This window comes from Cricetulus griseus, chromosome 5, assembly GCF_003668045.3.
Source record: "Cricetulus griseus strain 17A/GY chromosome 5, alternate assembly CriGri-PICRH-1.0, whole genome shotgun sequence".
Taxonomy (NCBI): domain Eukaryota; kingdom Metazoa; phylum Chordata; class Mammalia; order Rodentia; family Cricetidae; genus Cricetulus; species Cricetulus griseus.
The window spans coordinates 104,763,171-104,787,495 of record NC_048598.1 but is presented as its reverse complement, the minus strand read 5'-3'; the positions used below and the strand labels follow the sequence as shown (position 1 = coordinate 104,787,495).

At 49.1% G+C, this 24,325-nt stretch overlaps 1 protein-coding gene across 2 annotated transcripts in view; it reads right to left on the bottom strand.

Annotated features, from left to right (window-relative positions):
• The window catches only part of Ccdc88c (coiled-coil domain containing 88C), a 121,063-nt gene that overhangs the window by 61,447 nt on the left and 35,291 nt on the right, over positions 1 to 24,325 (bottom strand). For both annotated transcript variants that reach the window (XM_027419128.2, XM_035445571.1), the window contains exon 4: positions 9,077 to 9,146. In XM_027419128.2, coding sequence (XP_027274929.1) covers positions 9,077 to 9,146 — 70 coding nt within the window. The remainder of the gene's footprint in view (positions 1 to 9,076; positions 9,147 to 24,325) is intronic.

The window sequence follows — 24,325 nt, the reverse complement described above, 5'->3', positions numbered from 1 at the left end:
CTGCTCTTCCAGAGGTCCTGAGTTCAATTCCCAGCAACCACATGGTGGCTCACAACCATCTGTTATAAGATCTGGTGCCCTCTTCTGCTGTGCAGATATACATGGAAGCAGAATGTTGTATACATAATAAATAAAATCTTTTTTAAAAAAATTAAAGACAAGGCGGCTAAACATTTTCTCTGTAGAGCACTGTTTGAAAAATAAGTAATTTTTTTCTTGTATCAAGGAGGAACAAAGGCTAAAAAATAGAGAATTAAACTTAGAAAAAAACCTCATAAAAGAAACAATGGAAATAAAGCCCCACTGGAGATAAGCAGGGTGTGTCCCTGAGCCACACCCTTGGCCCACAAGGTGTTCAATGTTCGAAGCCTGTGTGCTTTCCCCTGGCAGATTCCTTCCTAAGGGAAACCTGAAATGAGTGTCTGAGTCTATTCCTCCCCATGGCTTGTGAAAAGTAGATGCCTGTTTCTTTCAAGATTCCACTATAAAGAAAAGCGGCTATTCTCGAAAGTCTCCCAGGCTACAGGCTGGACCAGTTTCAACACACAGAAGACTCTTTCCTAAGTCCCTGCAGGCAAGCAGGCTGAATAACTGAATCATGGCACCTGAGGAAAGCCTACTTCCTGCCAAGCACCTACTATGTGCCTGAAGTGTAATGGTCAACAAGTCCTCCGAATGCAGATGGTGTAGACACAGATGAGCATGCCAGCAGTTTCAAAGATCTAAAGGGCTAGAGAGATGGCTCAGTGGTTAAGAGCACTGGCTACTCTTCTACTGGATCCCAGTTTGGTTCCTGGCACTCACATGGCAGCTAACCACTGTCCACAATTCCAGTTCCAGGAGATCCGACACTCTCTTCTGGCCTCCATGTGACTGCACACATGTGGTACACAGACATACACACACAGGCAAAACACCACAGTTGCACATGCACGCATGCACGCACGCTCTGGGGGTCTAGAAAAAGCACTTCTAGTTTGCAGTGTTGGGCAAGGCTCCCAGGCACAGGAAAACACCATGTGTAAAGGTCCAGAGGTATCTCTCAAATTTGAATTGTTTTGTGGTTAAGCTTACCGGAGCTGGTTGCCAGAGAGACGGTGCTGGGGGTGAAACACCATCATTTTCTAGGCCAGATGATTCACAAGCAACCCCAGGGAGTGAAGTCAAAAAACACTAGACACCCACTCTACCTTGTGTTTTGTGCAGGGAACCCCAGAGAGTCTGAGTCAGTGGTGGAGTCTAAGAAAACCCCACTAACTTGCTTACAGCCTGACAGTCATCCAGTCTGTCCCAGTTGGCATGGAAAGCAGCAGACAAATTGGTCAATGAATGACCGCACAAACCTGAGAGATGCAGACAGCACCTGGCTCCTGTGTGGGTGGAGAGGAGCATCTGCTCCCACACACGGTGTGAGGAGCAATGGAAAGCCGAAGCGCAGTTATACCCTGGAGCTGGCCTAGCTCAGAGGACGTGGTGTGAGGGTGAGGTTGAAGGTGGCAGCCTTGAGGAAGGCAGGAAGGAATCACTGGGGATCTGGAGACAGGGTCAAAGAACAGCAGGGCAACTCAGCCCCTTCTTGCTAACCCGGCAGGCTGAGGACCTGCAAATTAGCCAGGTTGTTTTTTTGTTGTTGTTGGGGGGGGGGAAGCTTACACCCAAGAGTCCTGGCAGGGATACACTACAGCCACTACCACTGTATTTCAGTATAATGTGCTACCATTTGTGTTAACCCCAAAACAGTCCTGAAGGGGCAGCATCATCTCCTCCATTTTACAAACAAGAAGGCGGCTGAGTCAGAGACTCAGGCTGCCCGAGCCTGCTGCTCCCTCCACACACTCCTCCCTAGCACTCAGCACTCACTGTGCAAGGGTTTCCCCACGTTTGCGGACTGACTAGTGTTAACTGTTGCAGGAGATCAGCTTTGGTTTCCACAGATACATATCTTTCTTAGTAATTCTGCCTTCTGTTCTCCTCTGACTTTACACTCTAGGGTGGACCACTAACTCTGCCTTCCCTGGTTTTCTGTTTAAAAACCGGTCATTTCATAAGCATGATTACAGGTTGTCCCGTTTGCGAAAACAGCAGTCTGAACATGGTATCCTTGTGTACATCCAAGAGACCAGCTCTGGGACCTTCCTAGAGGCTCTGTCTGACATGAAGACAGTGATTTGTTATTGTTTATCTTATTTAGACAGTCATAATAGCCTTCTATGGCACTACCTCCACCACCCATGCCCCACTTGAGGGGTAGGAAGCAGGATCACATTCTGGGGTGGGGGTGGGGTTTTGTTAGCTTTCTTACCCACAGAATGTGATCACACAGGACACCCATCAGGCACTGAAGTAACCATGCAATCCCATTTGTTTATTTAGTCATTCAACAAACATAATCAACTATATACGTTGGTAGGCACAGAGCTATACATCTGTGTGGAAAGGTGCAGGGGTGCCGCAAGTATGCCTGACTAGCCGAACCCCCCCCCCCAACCCAGTGTCTCTTTTGTCTTCCCTATCAAATCTGTCCTATGCCTCGGAGTGCCCTGGTAAAGCCACAGAGGACAGAAGACTAACCACAGGAGCCCTCAGGACACCCTCACCATCCCAGCCTGTTCCTACCAGCCCAAGGCAGCAGAAGTTGACAGAAAATTCACCAAGCAAAGATTTTGAGCAGAAAGAACATCCAGTTTGCCCAGGAGGAGATGAAGGGCTGTGCAGCTGGAACAAATCAGAGTCAAGGGACCTCCCAGCACCAGATAGAGAGAGCTCTAGGCCCAGACATTGGGGGGAAAGACAGAGACCTTTGACAAACAACATCTCCTCCTTCAATCTCCTCTTCCGACTCGGTCGGCTGCAGCCACAGAGAGCAGAACTTCTAAAAGCCATGGCGGTGGTGGCTGAGGCTCTCTCAGGGCTCCACCACTCCAGGAAGTTTACTAAACACAGCCTGGTTTCCAAGCAGGCCCTGACGGCCAGAGGGCTGGCCCTGGACTACTGCGCTGGCCCAGGCGTATCTGGGACCAAGCTCCATCGTTCCTAGGAGGCATGGCATGAGCTTCTAGCGTTCAGGCCACCAAGCCAGCACTGCACCCTAGCAAAGGGGCACATTTCTGAGCTAGCAAGCAACAGGGAAGCCAGGAGCAAGCTAACATGCCCCCCTCAGGACATCGGGGTGCTATCCTGAACTGCTCTCAAGAGTCAAAGAGGAGACACCAGAATTATTAAAATTGCATTTAGGCTCATGGTTTGGAGGAATATGCCCCGTCATGGCAGAGCAGGTGTGGTGGCAGAGTGAGGCGGTTCTCATGCTACATCCGCATTCAGGAAGCTGACTTTTTTATTCAGTCCCAGGCTCCATCCCACAGCATGGTGCTGCCCCTACTCTCTCTCTGAAAATGCACTCACAAACACACTCAGGTGTTTCCTAGGCGGATCCCAATCCGATCAAGTTAACGACGATTAACCATTAACTCTTATATTTTCTCCCTCCTCATTCAAAGAACTTAAGGCTTTTGCAACCTATGGTCACCAAGCCTAACAAGTTGAGTTTGATCCCTGGACCCACCACATGATGGTAGGAGAGAACTGACTCCTAAAAGTTGCCATCGGACCCTTACACGTACACTGTGGCACACGTACACACAAAATAAATGTAACAAATAAACAGGGTTAGAAGTAAAGGCCTGGATAAATGAAATAAAAACATGGGCAGGCTGGGGAAAGGACACAAGAACGGCTCAACAGTCCCATGAAGGCACTCGGCAGCCTCCCCACCCCACAGAAGGACCACAGGCCAGCAGCAGGGAAGGAAGGGGGCCCCTTCGGTTCTGAGGAAAGCAACCTGTGTAGGAAGGCCCATCGTGACAAACAGAGACTGGGCCCTTGTAGGGTTGCAGGAGGCAGCCGTTGAGCCAAGCACAGCTGCCTCAGTACTCCAGTCGGCTGTGCAGAGATGTTCTGTGTGAGGGAGGTTTCCACTGGATCCAGGAACTTCAGGGCTGTCCCCTGAGAGGGTGAAGAGGCGTGGCTGCCCCAGAGCTTCCCTCCCAGCAGGGCTAGCTCCCACCCTGAGCTCCTCCACTTGACACCCCACTTCCCCTCTATAGAAGGGATTCAGAATGTCCCCCCAAAGGTCTGTGTGTTGAAGGGCTGATTCCAAGAGAAACTGCTAAGAGATTTAAGAGATGGGGTCTAATGGGAGGTCTGAAATTAGGTCACTGGGGCATGCCTTGACCTGGTCATTTCTTCCCCAGCTTCCTGGCCCTCATGCGGGCAGTTTTGCCCCAATATAATCTTCAAGGCCCCAAACAACCAAATTATAGAGTGGATCATCCCAACAACATGGCCCAAAATAGACCGTTCCCCTGTATAAGGTGATCATGTATTAGTATTAGTATTAGTATTAATATTAGTATTAGTATCAGTATTAGTTCTATGACAGCAAGCAAGCACAACTTGCCTTCTCTACTGAGAGTTCATCAAAGCCCTGCCCAAACACCACCTCCCACACAGAGCCCTCTGACTTGCTTGGGTAGGATTGATTATCCCCTCTGCACACACAAGCATGCTGGCATGCGAGGATACCCATCATTATGGATTCTCCTCTATCACCTCCCTGTTCAATACACACTGGGAGCTTTTCTATGGCTCCAGGGCCCCTGGATCCAGTACAGTCTAGCAGCTGAACAGCAAATGCTAAAGAACAGGTTTGGGCTGAGCTCCTTCTGCAAGGCTCCAGCCAAGGGGCAGCCAGCCAGGATGAAAAAAGACACAAGGGCATTTGGGTCTTTTGCAGAGGGTCAGAAACCAGGCCTCTGGCTTTCCTTAACCAGAGCAGCAGACATCACAGGGCCCTACACTTGGCCAAGGAGGAAGGATACGCACGGAATGCTCTGAGCCCTCCAAGTGTTCCGCCCGCTGCTGGAGACCTATCTTCAACCGCCATGCAAGGAACGCTTGGGACCAACGGCAGGACCCCTAACAGCTGTACTCACAGACAGGTCCCCGCAGAGTACACATACGGGGTCACAACCCCTCCACAGGAATCTGAATTGGCATTTAGAATGGTGGGGGCCAGTCCTGCTTGGGACCTACAGCCAAATACTCACAAACATAACCATCTGCATAATGTATGGCTTTAAACATGCTTACCTAGCAGACCCCCGTGCTGCATGTCTCTCTAAACAGGGCCCCTGCACCTCTGGCTCCTTCCCTTCTATTCTAGCTAATACAGATGCCATCAGCAATTTTTGAGTATGTAAACCACCACCGCGCTTGGATATAAGCCTTGGAAGAAAAAGGTCTCTTCCAGATCATTCTGTGCTTCATCACAGAAATTAATTTGCTAGCACTCTGGCTTCTTGTCAGACTAATCCCATCTTTCTGTGTGTGTGGCACAGTGACAGGCCTAACTGCTGAGAAACCAGAAGCCTCATACACACCACTCTACCTCACCTTACAGTCAGAGCTGATACGGGCCCTTGATCTTCACAAGGTTTCTACAGAGCACTCCCACCAGCAAACCATACAAATGGGCTTGATGCCTAGGCAGCTGGCAAGATGGTGTGTGGCTCTCTCTGCGGGCCATCTCTGGCCTAAGAAGACACAGCTGCTACAGAGCAGGGAATAAAAACATCACCTGAACGACCTTTTTCTATGAATCCGAGTCTGTGGTTAAACAACTGTAGGAAGCTGGGCTTAAAGACAGGAAGTGATGGGGACAGGCCTCCAGCACGCAGGCTGTGGCTCTGTTTGCTGAGCATGTGTTTCATGACAGACCCTGATCTAGGCACTCAGATATAAGACAGACTGTCCACTCAAAGGAGCTAGGGCAGGATAGACGGGACAAGCAGGCCAGGAGGGCCTCTCTGATGAAGCTCAACAAGCAAGGACTAGACAGGGGCTGCCCCTCCCCACCCCCGTGGGTGCCTGAGAAAGGAGCATAGCAAGCAAGAGAAGAGCGGTTGGTGGCGCCAGGAGGGTATGTCACAGTGGATTCCACACTATTTAGAACCAGGGACCTCGTTCCATTGTGGTTCGTGTGACAAGACAAAACTAACCTCAAACAGCAGAATGCTATGATGAACTGTGGTGTGCGCCTCTGCCAAAAGAAACTCAAATGTGCCCTCATTACATGCAGGCAGGAGAGAGGAGGAGTGAAAAAAGCAATTCTCTCTACCCAGAGGCAGTCACACAATTTTTACTGTTCTTTGTTTAAAATGAAACACCAAATGCTTCACACATGTATTTTTAAAATTTAAAACTGAAAATATGATTCCATAAATAACGTCTGGGATCTATGTTTGCATCTTCTTCCCGGTGGATGACTCCTGCCACACCCCCTGACTCTCAGAACCCCTCAAGAGCTCTGTTAAACCTACCCACCTCTGCCCTCAAAGGCCCCGGACTAACACGTCATTCAGCCCTGCCTAGGCCGCTAAGCTTAGGCATGGGTGTCATTCTTTGCTTTAATATCCGATGTTCACCGTATCACCATCACTTCTCCTTAGAACTGGAACCAGAACTTCTGAAATGGGCGAGCACTGACTCTGTATCACGGTGGGGGCCCTGGGACACTCACCTCACCTGCTGACAAACACTGAAAAGCAGCTGCCGGATAGACTGGGGCGAGGGTTACACAGTCCTGTACACTTGTGGGGAAAAGCACTAGTGTAAACTAGACACTTAAAACTGGAGGAATTCTATGGTATGCAAATAAAGCTGGGTTTTGGTTTTGGTTTTAAATCAGGGCTGACAAGATGGCTCGGCAGGTAAAGGCATTTAGCACCAAGCCTGACGACCCAAGTTTGATCCCTGGAATCTACAAGGTGGAAGGAGAGAACCAACTTCTGCAAATGGTCCTCTGATACCCACATGCATGCCGTGGTACACGTGCCTGGGCCCCAACCCAATAAATACATAAGTAATGTGATTTAAAAAGAATCTACTTTGGGGGCTGGAGAGATGGCTCATCGGTTAAAAGCACTGGCTGCTCTTCCAGAGGACCCGGGCTCAATTCCCAGCAACCACATGAGAGCTCACAGTCCCATTGAGGTGATTTGGTACCCTCATACAGACACAAATGCACATAAAATAAATAAACCTTAAAAAAGGAATTTGCTTTTCTATGGGTATTCTGGTTTGGTGCCACACAGGAATGAGTATTTGTTTTCCCTGACATGGACAATCTGCATCTGATAGAGGTGAGAGACCCCTGAGGAAGAGAGAAAAAAGGCATCCGGGTTTGGGGGCAGCAGAAAGATGAGGAAGTGGCATAGATGACAGGGTGGTTGAGCAGGGTAAGGAGGATTTGTTATTCTGTTGATGAATTCACCAGTGACATTTTTCTCAGCACCGCGATCTAACTCTGTGTTCCAAAAAGGTTGAATGCTGGTAATTGTCGAGATGGGGTGTGTGCTATAGACAGGAAGTCAGGCCCCAGAGAGCCTGAGTTGCCAATCAACTGCCCTGCTTATCAGCTCAGTGACAAGGGTGTGTGCATAAATAAATTCCTCACCTATAAATGAGAATGACACTGACACACCCCAGAAGCACACTGTCATCTCCACACTTTCCTACGCCTTCAAAGGCTGGCACAGGAGCAGGCACTCTGTTCTCCAGCTCCTCCGCTGCCCTCAAAGCAGACAGAATGGTAGTCCTTGCTGGCGCAGCCAACCTTACAAGGCACACCCCCATCTCCTGGTTAACACCAGCCCCTCATCAACCTGAAAGACAACACAGTTCTCAGCCAAGTGATCCCACGTCCCAGCATCACCACATGGGCCTCAAAGGACCCAACCTTTCCTGGGGTTCAAGGGTGGCTGGACGGACTGCAGGTGGCATTTTCCACCTCTTCTTGGAGGACCATAAGATGAATCCAGAGCCAGAGTTTGGAGGACCAAATGTTCCTGTTGCTGATGACTGGAATGGGAAGGACCCTCGAAGGCAGGAGCCACCAAGCAACCCAGAAGGGCCACCACATCATGCTGGTGATGAATGCTCATGGGCCAGCGCCAAGCATGTGGACATATTGGCAGCTGGAGCCCAGAAAGAGTGTCCTACCTACTTCTACTGTACATGAACAAGAATGCCTCTGCTGATACTCCCAAGGTCATGCCACTGAGCAAACTGCTCTTTTAGAAGTCGTATCCTTGGTCACTGAGTTTACTTTTTCTCTAGTTTCACAGCAGCTTAAGGACTGTCCCAGTCAGGAGAAAGGACAGCTAGACCCCAGGGAGGTGAGGCCAAGGAGCAGCCCACAGAGTGAAGATCCTGCTGTAAAAACTGCTAACTCTCAGGACCCCTGGCCTTAGCCCATCCTGCAGGCTGCGCCCTTGTTTGTTCTAATACCTCATCCATCCACTCTGGAGTTCCAAACAACCAAAGAACAAGGAGGAGCTGCCCAAGGGGCTCTGACCCCGGAGTGAATACCGGGTACTGCAGTGTTGACGATGTGAAAGCGATACCACCATTCCGTATCACCTGGAAATTACCTGCAAGTAGGAAAGAAGCTATTGCCATGACACCTAGAAGGTGTCAGGAGGATGTGCCACTTTATAGACTTACTGAGTCCGAGACCAGAGGGGCTTAGAACCCCTGCTCACCAGGTGCTCCCAGTCCAGGGAGGGACATGGGACGGGGGACCACTCATGGAACATACACAAACATCACAGGATCCCCGAGGAGAGACAGTGGCTCCCAGAAAGGTGCCTGCTTTTCAGTCTAGGGAGGCATCCATCACAATGGACTCTGGTGCCATGTTTACAGAAGTAGAGCCTGTGGAGCCCATCACAATTCAGACTCCAGAATCAGACCCACATTCTCAGAAGGAACAAAGCAAAGGCCCTGTCTGTCTCCAAATGCACATCTGAGGATGGAGAGAAATTCACTCTCTAAGGGAAGAAACGCATGCTTGGCCTAAAGCCTCAGGACAGTAAGTTAGTCTTTAAAGCTCACCAAAACCATCACATGTTTCACTGTGCTGGCTCCAAGCTGGCAGCCAGGGCTGTGGCTAACAGCTGTCCAAACTGATGGCATCGCCCAGGCACTACAGGAGGTGGGGGTGGGCGCTTGCACTCACCAGACAGTGGGTCTTTGCCAATCATCAAAACATTGGGCAAATTCATTACGATCAGCTGCTGGAGAACTTCCTACAGAGACAAAGAGAGAAAGACACCGTTAAAGCACAGGAGACAAGAGTAAAGAGCCATTAGGTTAATAACAGCTAATCAAGTCCCCCGAGAAGAGACGTGCACAGCCACTTCAGGGCAACTGTAAAGGCCCCTAAATGATCAGCTAAACCATTCAACGCAGAGCAGAGCGCAACCATGCTGTGTTGCTCATCAAGTGAGTGGTGGCTGCACATGCAGAAACTTGCTGCTGCTGCTTCTTTTTCGAGACAGGGTTTCTCTGTGTTGCCCTGGCTGTTCTGGAACTCACTCTGTAGACCAGGCTGTCCTCAAACTCAGAGATCTGCCTGCCTCTGCCTCCCGAGTGCTGGGACTAAAGGTGTGGGCCACCAATGCCTGGCTGGGTTAAGCTTCTTTTTAAGAGCTATACTGAATTGTTTTTGTTTGCATAGTTGGTGAGTTAAAACAAAACAGGGTATAAACAATGGAGATGCTACTGAGCCTTCATAAGCTGAGAACTTTGGGGCAAGCTCTAGAAGAGGAGATTATATTGTTTTCACAGGGAGTGACCTTCTAGGAGAAGAAAGTGTCTGGCTGTTTAGCCCAGTCAGAGAAGGTGGCCTTGGGGACAGCTGCCTCCTGACCTTCATACAAAGGCCCCTGAACGAAGATGGGGCACGGCCATCGCCTATCTGTGGGTCTTTCAGGAGTTGTGTTCTGGCCAGTGGTAGCAGCCCTGCTCGTTCCCCGGGCTGGGCAGGCCCAGTCTTCCTCCCTGCTTAGAACTGCTTTTTCACAAATCCGGAAAAGAAAAACCTAATTTGGGGCTGGGGAGATGTCTCAGCAGGTAAGGTTGTCTGCTGTGCAAGCATGCAAACCTGAGTCTGGAGTCCCAGTACTCATGTGAGAAATTGAGGCATGACAGAGAGGATATTACCACAATGGGGGGGGGGTGCACGAAGCAGTGGGGGCAACAGGTGGCTCTCCAGAGATCACTGGTCAGCCCAGCCCAGTAGTGGCCTCCAGATTCAGTGAGGCTCTGATTTAAAACAACAACAACAAAAACCAATGAGTGGAGAGTGATGGAGAAAGACATCCAGCATCACCTCTGGCTCCATGTGTATGTATGGGGTGGGCACACACATACACCCGCATAAACACACACGTACACATATACACAGACACATGTACGTACGTACATACATACATACATACATACATACACACACACACACACAGGAAAAGAAAATTTCCAGGCTGGAGAGATGGCTCAGAGGTTAAGAGCACTGGTTGCTCTTTCAGAGGTCCTAAATTCAATTCCCAGCAACCACATGGTGGCTCACAACCATCTGTAATGAGATCTGCTGTTCTCTTCTGACCTGCAGGAATACATGCAGACAGAACACTATATACATAATAAATATATAAATAAATAAATAGAAACCTGACTGGATTTAAAAAAAAAAAATCCCGTTTTATGAAGACTGGTAGAAAGGAGCGGGTGGCCCAGCAGGGAAGCCTCATACCCTTGAAACAGTTTCTCCTGAGAAGCAGCCTGAGTCCAATGTCTCTGCTGCAGGAGGGGAGGCAGTGGCTGCGTTCAGCTGGCTTCCCACTGGCATTCAAGAAACAAGCTCAGTACCTAGTGGGCTAGTCTCACTGCTGAGAACCTCAAAACCAAGGTGAAACACTTGACAGCAGGGACTATCTAATACGTGGGCTCACATGTCACCTTGCCAACCACAGCTGTCGTCTCAAACATGCCTTACATGGCAACACACAAAACTCTCCAAGCACACGTCCAAACAGCACATCTGGAAAGTGGGGTTCCTAGGCCAGCATGCCCATCATTTCAGGCATCATACTCCCTGGGATCCCAACACCACCAGGCTACTGTGGGAGAATAAGACCATCCTCAACTTACACCTGTATTCCGAGTCCTGGTGGCTTTCCTGCCACCTTGCTCAAATCTCCAAACCTTCAAGCACCCTTCTATAAATGAGATAAGTATAAAAACAATGCTTGCTTCACCATTTTCAAGGCAATCTGTCAAACCTTGGAGAAGCTTTACTTTCATGCCAACACTAAGCAAAATGTCATTACAAAGTACTGTCAGGAAAACTGTCTTTCGAAACAGGAGGCTTAGTGTCATTTAATCAGGACTTCCTAATTTTCCTTAAGAAAAGTGTTATTTATGCAACGGAGGAAAATGTTTTACATCACAGTGGTGCCTGCCAATAATTTCAGCATTCAAAAGGGTGAGGCATGAGGACCTGCCTGGAGTTCCAGACCAGCCTGGGCTACACTGCAAGACCCTGTCTGAAAAAAAAAAAAAAAAAAACAGGAATAAAGAAACAATATTTACAAACAGGTGCTTTGTAAATATTGTAAAACACCAAGAGTCTCCTAAAACTTTTTCAATGGGAAAAATGCTAAAGGGCCAGTGCCCCTAAAGGACCATCCATAACATCCTGGTAAAAGCAGGCTCAAAGGTTAGCATTGCCACTAACATGTAACTTGAGACACATAGCAATTCCAATTTTCTCAGAAGCCTGCTTTAAAAAGGTAAATAAAAGTGAAGTGTTTTCATAATACTTTTAAGCCAGTGTATTTAAATGTGATCATTTAAAACATCAAGATAAAAATTATTATTGAGTCATTTTACATTCTTTTTCATAGAATCTTTGAATTGCCGAGTGAATTTCACATTTAGATCACTCCTCAATTTTTATGCAATTTAGAAGAACTTGAATTGTACATAGATTTCATAAATTTTAAGCCGAACAAGTAGACTTCAATTCCCTAGTTGTTCCAAATGCACTTAAATGAGTACCTTAAAAAAAAAAATTCAAATGAACTAAAATAGTAATTTGTATCCTCAGACATACCGGCCACATGTCAAGGCTCTGACAGCCATGGATGGCTACAAGATACCCACAACGGGTGACAAGGTACTCGGTGGCCCATGAGTTCCCTTGCACCTTTGACCTCCCCCAACAAAAGTCCAGCAAATGTGTTGAGGCTCCCGCAGCAATGGAGCCTCCCTTCAGGCCAGGCCCTCAGCCTAGTGGGTACGTGAGCAGGGTGCTGACGAGAGGCCCCTCTGCCTGGCACTCAGAACAGAAAGCCACTGTGAAGTGGCTGCCACAGTCTGCTTGGGACACCTGGTCCCACCCAGGCTGGCTGCAAGTAGCCGAGCTGGCTGATGCTGGAGTGCAGCCCAGTGCTGAGCTCTCCACAGTCCCCCAGACCCAGCCACCCGCAAAACACCACAGCTGCATCCTGATGTGGGGACGAGGAACAAGCCTTAACAAAGGCTTGGGCTTGACAAATTGTCCTTCCAGAGAGCCCCTGCCCCACTACCCATTCAGTGGGGTGGGTTAGATTTTGTACCCTCCCTATTGCATGCACTCCAGACCTGCAATCATAGTCTCACATAAAAGGCTGTGGAAACCCCAGATTTTCCTTTTCACAAATGAAAGTGGACTAAATCCAATCCTGGGATGGCCCACTGGCAGTTAACTGCTTGAAACAATCCCCCAAATCTAGGTCACAGGAGGCTTGTTTACATCCTGCAGAGGCAGCCTGAGCCCCAGGGAGGAGCCAGGCAGGACGATACTTAATATTGTAATATTTCTGCCATCCTAATCTGGGCTTCAAATCCAAATATATGATCTCATCAATTGCTCAAGACCAAGGGGAGCAGCCAAAACCCTTCAAGGACTGTCTGTCACACCATCTTTGATGGGCCTCGGGGCATCACCTGTGCCTGTACTACAAACAAGCCAGAACCACACCTCCCTGGATTTTGACCCTGACTGCCAGAAAGCAAAAGGTAGCTAGTCTCAGGTCTCAGGTTTACAGCAGTCCCCACAATAGTTAAGAATATACTAGGCATGGTGGTTTAGGTCTATAATCCCAGTACTTAGGAGGCTGAGGCAGGAAAACTGCCATGAGTCTAAGGCCAATCTAGGCTACACATCGAGATCCTGCCTCAAACAAAGTTCTAAGAACTGAACCAAAGAGCAAGCTGAGGCAGACAGTGGTGGTGCTCACCTTTGATCCCAGCACTCAGGGCGCAGAGACAGGTAGCACTCTGAGTTTAAGGCCAGCCTGATCTATAGAGCAAGATCCAGGGCAGCCAGGGCTACACAAACCCTGTCTTGAAAAAATCCAAACAAGTTGAATGGACATCTAATGTTAGATGCATGTTTAACAATAGGGAAAAACCTTAAGAGAGACTGTTCTATATCACAGTGATCAGGATTTCACCAACTTTTCCCAGCATTTTCTAAAGATTCCACAATACTTACATCACTTTAAAATAATCTAACACTCAATGTGCAGCTTCTCGTGCAGAAAACCAGGCACTCATTTATAAGGCACTTGTGCTATGCACATGAAAGGAAAAGAAAATTATCCATTATCCACCCTTCCTGAGAATTCACGTGCATTGAGGTACAGAACATGTGAGGTCTTTGGTTTGAGTTCCAGCTCTAGATGAGGAAAACAATAGCAGCCAACGGAGTCACAGGATGAAACACTGCCAACAAAAAACTACCATGGCACCTCAAGCCTCAGCTAGGGAGAGCAGATGCTGGCTACAACAAGGGAACCCCAGGTCCTGGAGAACAGGGGTCTTTGAAACCAGAGATGCAGAAGGTAGAGGCTCTAGGGGAGGAAACTCTCAAGACACAGGCAGCTCCAAGGCAGGGGCTTGGGAATCCCAGAAGAGCACTACACAGCGGCAGAGGCAAAGCTGGAGTCAGTCTCACTGTAAAGTTTAAACGACAAGGTAGGTCTATCAGTCTTTGCCATACATTTAAACGGAAGAGGAGATATGTAAGTACTGAAAGTGTCAGGACAGCACCAGGCCAGGCATGGTAGCACTCGCCTGAAACCCCAAAACTCGGAAACAGAGACAGAAAGACCATCACAAATTCAAGGCCAGTCTGGATGTATAGCAAAACCATGTCTTGATGGGCAGTAGTGGTGCTGCCTTTAATCCCAGCACTCGGGAGGCAGAGGCAGAGAGATCTCTGTGAGTTCAAGGCCAGTCTGGTCTACCAATCGAGTTCCAGGACAGGCTCCAAAACAACACAGAGAAACCCTGTCTCAAAAAACCAAAAACAAAAAAAAAGAAAGAAAGAAAGGAAGGAAGGAAGGAAGGAAGGAAGGAAGGAAGGAAGGAAGGAAGGAAGGAAGGCCAAAATCCAAGCCAGGTGTGGTGGTGCACACCTAAACCCCAGCATCTGTGAGATCGACACCTAAAATCCCAGCAGCTGGGAGGTTGGGACAGGAAGGATTGCTGTGAGCTTAAAGCCAACTTGGAATTCACAAGTGAGTTTCAGGCCAGCCTAGGCTATAAATAAGACTGTCTCTAAGAAACACAATGAGGAGAGGGATCAGGAGAAAGCTACTTTTGTGTGCATATGTGGAGGAGGCTAGTGTGGGATTGCTAGGTCAAGAACAATGATCCTAGCTTGGGCTTGGTTGTGCAATGCCTTTAACCCCAGCACTGAGGAGGTAGAGGCAGGTGGATCTCTGAGAGTTTGAGGCCAGCCTGGTCTACATAGCAAGCTCCGGGGCAACCAAGACATAGTGAAATTCTTGTCTCCAAAATCAATCAATCAATCAAATCAATCAATCGATCGATCGATCAAACAAACAAAAAAGAACAATGATTTTTACGAGAAATGGACAGAACAGCCCACATCCACCACCATTGGAATGAAACTTATTTTTTTTTAAATGTGTTTGGGTGTTTTGTCTGCATATATGCATGTGCCCCACGTGCACGCCTTGTACCCATGGAGGCCAAAAGAGAGTATCAAATCCTCTAGAACTAGAGTTAGAGATGGCTGTGAACCACCATATCTTGTGTGCTCAGAAAAACTCGGGGTCCCCTGAAAGAGTCAATGCTCTTAATGGCTGAGCCATCTCTCCAGCACCCTGAAACTGAATCTTATAGGTTGACAATTTGTCCAGAAAGAAAAATAAGAGCTGCTGAGGCTAAGGGCATCAGTCTAGAGCTCTCTATCTCTTTGTAAGAGTTGGCACAGCAGCTGTTAATTCTGAATCCAGAAGGGAGAGCCCAAAAAGTTAAACACCCTGTACAGGCAGCAGGAGGAAAGTGATGTTCTAGGTTACCAAGGAGATGGGGATGGTCCGTGTGGCAAACCAGGAGCTATCCACAGAGGCAAAACAAAAACACAAAAAATGTTCACATTGACCTACCCAGACTCTCAGTCAGAGTCAAGACTAAAAGGCAGGACCATGAATGACATTGGCTTTGTGTGAGCTGCTCACACACCCTTCAGGTCTAGTCTGGGTTCAAACACTCATAGGACACACACTGCAGACCTGGCTGCAGCTGAGAATGGCAAGTAGGCAGCCAGCCACAGCACAGCAAAAGGAGTGCTGTCAAATGCTCCCCAGTGGCAGGGGGCTTCTGGCCTGGGCTGTGGAAGATGCTTAGGAGCCTGAGAGGAAAAGGACCATGCTGAGAAACATCTAGCTGTCCCAGGTGAGATCAAGCCCTAGGTTACTGGGCAGAACATTAAAAGACACACAATCTATTCGCCCACTGAGACACCCTTCCACACAAAGCCCCCAATACCGGCCAGGGCCCTCTCAGCTCCCAAACCTCTTCCAAAACACCAGTACCCACGATCATATGCAACTTTCTCTAAATTTATTCATCTGCCACTTCCACAGCACGTCCCCATTTCACTTGTCAATCAGTCCCCACTCAGGCATCAAAAAGCCTCTAATAGTGGCAGTTGGGAAAAGTGAATCAGAAAATATTCCTAAAGATTTGCATTAAGGCTTCCTTACAAAGCCTCTTTTGTGTAGGCGTCTTCTCTCTCTCCCATACTGATGAGAAACCAAACCCTGAAAACCAAATGCTTCCCTCTGCGGCAGAGTTATCTCCCAGGCCTTCAAGCCTGGCAGGCTCTCACACTGTTTCCTTAAGAGTCACAGCTTGTAACTGTGAGCAAAAGATGAAACTATCTCAAAGTGGGAGGGGAAAAAAAGGGAATAGTTCAGAATGTTTTGTAATTTTCCATGAAAATGTCTATTAAGTGGAACACTGAATATAAATGTAAAAGAGAACATTCTGAAAAGAATTCATGATGTGGGCTTGAACATGCTGTGCTTTCTAAACTGTAAAGTCCCAAGTGTGATCACCTTATGACCAAACTAAGCAAAACAAGGATTGCTCCTCAATTCCCAAACTACAGTGGTGACGGGAGGCATACGGGAAAGGCCTCGCTGGTGTCTACCATCAGGGTTCCAGCGAGAAACTTCTCTAGGAACTGCAAGGCACCAGTTCTACCCAGTGTGGCAGGAACAGAGACCCAGAGACCCTGAAGTTGGGGGGAATATAGCATGGGTCATTTGTGGCCTGATACTCCTGCCACCATTCCTCCATGTGCTACATCTCAAAATCTCTCACCTGGATTTGGCCGAGAGAGTTCCCAGAACACACTTCAACAAAAAACGACCAAAACAAAAGCTGCCCTTCCAGTATGGCTGCTGCACCTTACCGATCACTTCACGATTCTTACTAGAAGTACCCAGCCACAGAGAGGTTCCTGCCCTTCTTTCTTCCCATCACTCATTCCAACATGGTGTTCAGGACAGGAATCGCCAGCACATACAGTCTGTGGTACCTGCTGTGCGGTGCTGCTGGGGGGGGGGGTGTTCACGGGAGCAACCAGAGCGAGCTCATCCCGCACCGCAATCTCCCTGTGGTCCAAACCAGGGCATCTCCTGTTGCTGACACCTGCTTCATGCATTCACTATTGACGCATGACATTTCCAGCCTCCCACATTGCCACCCCTGAGAGGGCAATAGGGATTTGACCCCAAAATCGTGAGCCACAGAGAGCTTTTGGGGACTATTACTGCCAGGACCACAATTTTCTAATTTAACTGCAGTGAAGAAACATAAAACGGTGATTTATCCATGACACCTGCTCAAAGCACGACCCCGGGGGACCAGGAGCTTGTAATTCCATCTGCACAGGGGCCTCCGGTCCTAACACAGCCCCTGCTGACTGGGGCAGGAGTCCTGGTACAATCAGTGGGTAATGAAGTGCATTCGTGTGAAGAGGCTGCCATGGAGCGCTGCTGATAGACTCAATCCATCTGTTCCACCTCGTTTCAATTAATCCAGGGTCCCTAGGGCCTGAAACCAGCCCGATCTGAACAAGCATGGCAGCACAGGTTTCCCTAATTAGGCCAAGCTGTGTTCTAGGATAAGGCAATTTTAAGGCCTGTCTGAGGTTTCCAAGTCACCAGAAACCCTCCTCTAACAGAACAGAAACAAGCACTAGTCCATTCCCTATGGACAGAAAGACAGACAAATACCTCTGAGCTGACTGAAGAGGACTGTGGGGGAGGAGCCCCCAGAAAAGCCAGCACCACCAGGAAGGGCAAACCAGCCCCTCTGAGCCACACTCACTTGCAGGAGAACAGGACTCCAGCTTCTAAGGCAGGGACGTGCGCGCGCACGCGAGCGTGCGTGCGTGCGTGCGTGCGTGCGTGCGTGTGTGTGTGTGTGTGTGTGTGTGTGTGTGTAGACAACACACAGTGCATCTCCTTGCATCAGGAGCCCAGAGCTGCCTACTCTGACAAGCAAGCGAGTGCACACCCACCAGAAGAGCCCAAGGAACTCAAGAGGGATGAGCCGAGAGGACATTTCAAGGAACCCCAAGAAATGCCTGCCTTTCCCCTCTAAGATTCTGTGATGCTCCTGGCTGCTCTGTGGGCCAGGGTCTGTCTAATACCAGGGAAGCAGGACAGGTGAAAGAGCTTGGGGAATCCTGTATGAGGTGAACGTATGGCTGGTCATGAGAAACCTGGTGTGGTGGTGGGGGGGGGCTTTAAGGACCAACTTCTCTAAGGATGTCATCAGAAACCACTCGTGTGGGGACGGCAGGCCTCGTCCATGCACAAAGTCCAACCAACATCAGGAGATATGGAGAATTCACTAATTTTTTTTATGTCTTATTTTTAACTAAGTGCATGAGTGCCTGTGTGTGCCTATGGAAGCAGGAGGTGTTGGATCCCCAGGAACTGGAGCTATACATAGTTGTTAGTCACCCAATGTGGGTGCTGAGAACTGAACTTGGGTCCCTTGCAAGGGCAGTGTCCATTCTTAACCATGGAGCCATTCATTTTCTCCAGCTCCAACAATCCAGAACCAAACCACAACAGCCTTATGGATTTCCTATAGAACCAGAAAACAAGCCCAGAGTAGAAAAAAAATGGAGGCCTAGCACAACATTTGGGTATGCTATAAGCAGGTCCCACTGGACCCTGCCTTAGGACTCTTTGGACCACATCACAGAGCCTTCTGCTTGAGTGTCCAACAAGGGCCCACTCTGCACCGGGACCTGCCTGCCTCCAGGGAAAGGGAGAAAGGCTTATGCAGCTGAGATGAGAGAGCTGTCTCTCATACTCAGGACTGTCCTGTCCTCTACCCACCAACACGTCCACTGTTAGCTACAGGAATGCACTCCAGCAGTGGAGCCAGGACTAATATAAGGAGCCAGACCTTGGAAACAGGGGGAATCTGACTGCTGTCAATCAGGTCGTGGAACTCTTCTTTTGGCTTTCAGGAAAGGCCCTGACTTTTCCCTGGTGAGAAAGCATCAGAGGAGAAGGGAAGGCAAGGCAAGGCTTCCTGGAGACTGGATTGTTACAATGAGTGAGCCTGGCTCCTGTCAGGGGGCAATGCAACCAGCAGGGTGGGCTAAGACAAGCATGACACACACCATCCAGGGTACAGCAAGGGGGCGGCCAGGCACTGCAGCAGTACCTTAAGAACAAGGCAACTTCTCCACACCTCTAGTCATGTGGGAGGCTCTAGGCTGCCTTCCTGGTAGGAACCTTCTACCCCATCCATGTACTCCACTAACCAGAGCTCGGCGACCAAGGCATAGCTTTCCCCCATTCCACAAGTAACAGCTGACCCACCATACCTGGCACACTGTCTTTACACACTGCCCTTGGTCCTTTCATTTTGGGGGTACATGTCAGAGCAAGAGCAGCAGAAAGTGGCCAGGAGCCTCCAGCTGTAGCCTGCCAGGACCTGAGGGCCCATAAGCAAACTGGGGGTGGGGACAGCACACAAGTCTAGCACTCCACACACCAGGACAAGCTTAGGCCTTGCCATATGAGTACTCAGGGACAAAGGCCACCAATACTCTGTGGTCAGCAGTCCCCCCATTCCAACACCCCAGGGCATGCATCTAGAAGGTAGGGAAAACTAGCAGAAAGACCAGAAATGTGGCATATGTGGTTTTATTTAATGTCCTGCCTCTCTGTTTTCCGGGTGCCTGCTTGGTGTCACATGGTGAACATGTTTGGAGATTGTGGACCAAAACAGAAACCACAAAACCTGCAGGGAGAAGGGACGGTGTTCGGGTAGACCTGCTTTCCTGTTCCTCCAGCAAGCCCAGCACCCTAACAAAAACAGCTGGCTGCTGAACAGGGGATCCTGCTAGCTCTGCAGAGTGTGCAGTCCCCAAGGTTAATGAGAAGAAAGCCTAGTCCCCAGTGCGGCAGCGTTAGAAGATGGTGAGACCTTTAAAAGTCAGGGCTGAATGGGAGGGGACTAGGTGGTTCTCAAAGGACCCCTAAATCTCACTTGCTTTCTGCCTTGTCATGCGATCTCTTCTGCACCCACTCCTGCCTTTGTGAGACCCTCCTGCCATTAGGCCTCCAAGACAGCTGCCTCATCTTGGGCTTTCAGTCCCACAAACACTGAGACAAATAAACCTCTTCATAAATACACTGCCTCAGGTGCCTCGGTACGTACCAGTTATATTATAAGCTCCAAGAAGGAGATGGTCCCCAAGTGAAATGACAAAGAACAAGGAACAGGTACCAACCAAGATGTGCAGGTATGTATGCTGCCTGGATCTGTGGCAGGCGAGGTGGGAACAGAGACCAAACCACCTCTGTCCTCCAACCCCAAGGCTGGTATGGTACATTGTCCTGCAGATTCCCAGTGTGACAGCCATGACAACGGAGAACCAGACAAGCACAGAGTCACTGCTCAGGGAGTGACTCAGCAGCAAGTGTCCATCTATGATTTTTAAGAGTCTCTGCCAGCTTCAGAATGCCTGCCAGACAAGCAAGTGTTCTCCATAACCCACAGGCCACCAAGCTCTGTACCTGGCATGCAATCCAGCCCCCAGCCAGTACTGGCTAAAACTGAAGCCACACTGGTGCCCTTGGGATTTGCTAGGTGTCATTCCCAACATACTTAGTGGATGTTCCCTCCTTCCTACACTGACTTAGAAAAGCTCAGCTGTAATGAAGATCCAAGATCAAAGCCCCAGAAAGTGGAGTCCTTGGAGACATAGACCACAGCTACTTTTGTGTAGGGAAAGGGGGGTGTCAACTCTACCCTAGAAGCTTCAAAAACAAATGCTCTTATAGCCCTCCCCATCTCTCTAGACCAGGTATAGGAAGAAAGGAGGGCTGAGCAGGGTTATCTACTGGGACTTTCTTCTCTCTCCTTTCTCCAGCTGAAGAGGAAACACACACACACACACACACACACACACACACACACACACACACACACACACACACACACCTACCTCTGCCTATAACAACAAGAACAACAAGGGTAGTTCTGGCTCTCCAGGGCTAGTGGAGACACCCACTGAGAACTGAGGACCGGGGTCTGGGCTCAGTGGGGGTGGGGTGCAGCAGTGGATGAGCAATGCCTTTATACTCAGTCTGTGCTGGGGAGAATGAATGACAAAGGCTGCAGAGAGAGAGGATGAAGAGAGACAGGAGTCCACAGCAAGAAATGACACTTCACCTAGATAGCAAGAAACCTCCATCATTAAGAATATACTCTCCAGGCCTGGAGAGATGGCTCAGCGGTTAAGAGCACTGACTGCTCCTCCAGAGGTCCAGACTTCAATTCCCAGCAACCACATGGTGGCTCACAACCATCCATTATGAGACCTGGTGCCCTCTTCCGGTGTGCAGATATACATGGAAGCAGAATGTCGTATAATAAATAAATAAAATCTTTAAAAAAAAAAAGAATATACTCTCCAAGCTGGGCGTTAGTGACGCACATCTTTAATCCCAGCACTCGGGAGGCAGAGGCAGGTGGATCTCTGTGAGTTTGAAGCCAGCCTGGTCTCCAGAGCGAGTGCCAGGATAGGCTCCAAAGCTACACAGAGAAACCCTGTCTCAAAAAAAAAAAAAAAAGAAAGAAAGAAAGAAAGAAAGAAAGAAAGAAAGAAAGAAAGAAAAAGAAAGGAAGGAAGGAAGGAAGGAAGGAGGAAGGAAGGAAGGAAGAATATACTTTCCAGCAGGAAGCTGGGGGAAGACAGTTTGGGACAGAGTTAACAACCAGGGCAGGGAAGTTTTTTTTTTGTTGTTTTTGTTTGTTTGTTTGTTTGTTTGTTTGTTTGTTTTTGTGTGTGTGTGTGTGTGTGTGTGTGTGTGTGTGTGTGTGTGTGTGTGTGTAGAAACCAGTTTCACCAGTAATATCTTGGCAGGAAGTGAAATCTCAACAGATGTTATCGGCTGTAGGGCTGCCATCCCTGTTGGGGGTGACTCCACAAACAGTGGCCACCCATCACTTGAAACAACCTGCTATACCCTGTGACACCCACCTACCATGCCTGCCCCTAACCCAAGCCTTCCTGACTCCTCCTAAGTCCCCTGCACAGAAGGGCCATGTCTCAAGTGCTAATCCCAAGTGCCAGCTGATCAGGGTGGGCTGGTCTAGTGTGAACAGAGGACACAGGACCTCAACACACACTGCCCATCTCCAGTGCAAAGGATACTTTATTTTGAACAATCATGAATCAAAGGACCTAAGAAGCCAGTAACTGGCCGGATACTGCAATGTCTCATTTAGTCCTAAATTAGGCAGGCGGAACCAGAGTTAGGTCACTAGATATTTGCTAATACAAGATGCACCCATTTAATCCCAATACCCAGTATGCAGAGGTAGGTGTATTCAGGTCTACATAGGGAGTTCCACGCCAACCAGGCTATATAGTTAGACAGTGTCTCAAAAAAAGAAAAAAAAAAATCCACTCTATCCACAGATCCCTCTGACAGCTCAGGGCTTTGCGGGGGGGGGGGGGGTGTGGACTAGGAGAGAGGTGCATCTACATTGTGGGTACCAGTGCCTTGGACAAAAGGAGGACTGAACAGGACAGGAGGAGTGAAATGTGGGTTGTAAGCCAGGTACAGATGTGGAACAAAAGCTCCAGGCAAAGGGAAGACCAAATGGGAAGGGCTCAGACAGAAGATGTTTCTGGAAGCCTAACTATATCTGCCTTGGGCTCCTGTGGTCAAATATCCCATGCTGAGGAGCAAAGACCCCTCTAAGGTGAGCATGGATCTCCCAGGGAGTTTCTGTCTGGTTTGAGGGCTCAGGTGTCTGGTGACGGCTACCTGGAGAAACACCTCAGCAAGTTAACCAAATTGGCTGCTCTTGTAGAGGACCTGGGTTTGGTTCCCAGCACTCACAGGGCAGCTCACAACTGTCTGTAACTCCAAGGAATCCACCATCGTCTTCTGGCTTTCTTGGGGCTAGACATACACGATGCAGACATATATACAAGTTAAGATACTGATACGCAAAGAATAAGTTTTAAATCTTAAACAAGGGATTCAAAGGCCAGATCTTAACTCAGAAGCAGAATGTGCCACAGTTGACCAAATGACGTCTGAGTCAGGAATTAAGGTGTGGTGTCACTCCCTCCATGTACTCAAATGTGACAGGTGCCTATAAGTGTGTGTAGTGCTAGGGGACTGTGGGCAAGAGCAATCTTCACTGGTTACACAGCTGTGCACTGCCTTCCTGGCTCAACCAGACTCACTTTTGCAGTCTCCTTCCCAGCTTGTGGGCTCCTAAGGGTGGCAACGGGGGCTGTTACTTCTAAGGACACAGCACTCAAGAGAGTCCACACCATTTTCCAAATGATCTAACTCAGAGACCACAACTCCCCAGGAAGCATGTGCACCCTCTATGTGAACAGTCTGACAGTGTAGCTTACGGACAGGGATAAAAACTGCCCACCCCCTACCCCCACCCCCAAGCCAGGCACATTAAGTCAGCTGCTATTTGAGGACAGAGCCTTCCCCCTCCTTTCGTATTCCCAAAGCAGGGAAGCTGTCCAGTTGCGAGCAAGGTAAGTGTTAGACAGACAGCCAGGGTCAAAGAATACCTTCAAGGAGCTCAGAAAATCAGACGAGCGGCCCCCACAGTCCCACAGCCAGCTGAGGGAGGGCCTAGTCATTACACACAATTTCTGCTTCGCTGCAGCCAAACAACTGAGTGCCTACCACACGAGCATCTGTGAGGCATGGGAGTAGATGGCCAGCTCACTCCAGCTACACATTCTCCTGGAAGTATGGAAGGATTAAGATGCAAGTTATGCGCCCTGGGGCACGGCTAGTAACCCCCAGTGGGGCTCGACCTAACAACTTTGAGGTCATGATATGCTTGGTGACAGTAAGCAAGAACACAGTGAGCCCCTGGCCGGAAGTCCCCAGGTGTCTTCCCAGGGATCCAGAGGAGTTGGCAGAGGAGAGGTGGCCAGCCAAGCCCACTCGGATGACGCAAATCTGGAGATGCAAGGAAAGGCAGTTGGGTAAACATGCCATGCTTCTCTGGGATAGTTGTACCCCATGTTCCCAGACCCTCTCAAGCCTAAGCTTTCTCTCAGGACTTCTGGACACTGGGCTCTTTAAGCCACCCGCACCTCCGCCCCCAGCTCAGTCTCCACTCTTTGCTTTGCATATTCTACTGCTGCTTGGCTTTTAGAGCTCTTAAGTCCCCATTCGCTCAAGGGTATCTGAGCCTCCATTTTCTCACAGCAAGGCATTAGGAGCCAGGATGTGAATGTGAATGAAACATAGTTTTCCTGCCCTCCAGGCACTGATCAGCCCTCCCCACGGTGAGCTCAGCAAGGAACGCTGCCTGCTGGGCACAGAAAAATAGACTTGCTTATAAAGAGAGAGGTGTCACAAGGTCAGCACCAGTCATCCTAAACTCGCACTCCACTCCACTCGAACTCCACTCCACTCGGAAGGTGAAGACCACAGCAGTAAGAAAAGCATGGCCTACTCCACCTACAGGGCCAGGCCCGCCCACAATCAGCCACAACCGGGTAAGCCCTGTTGGCTCAGCCTCCAGC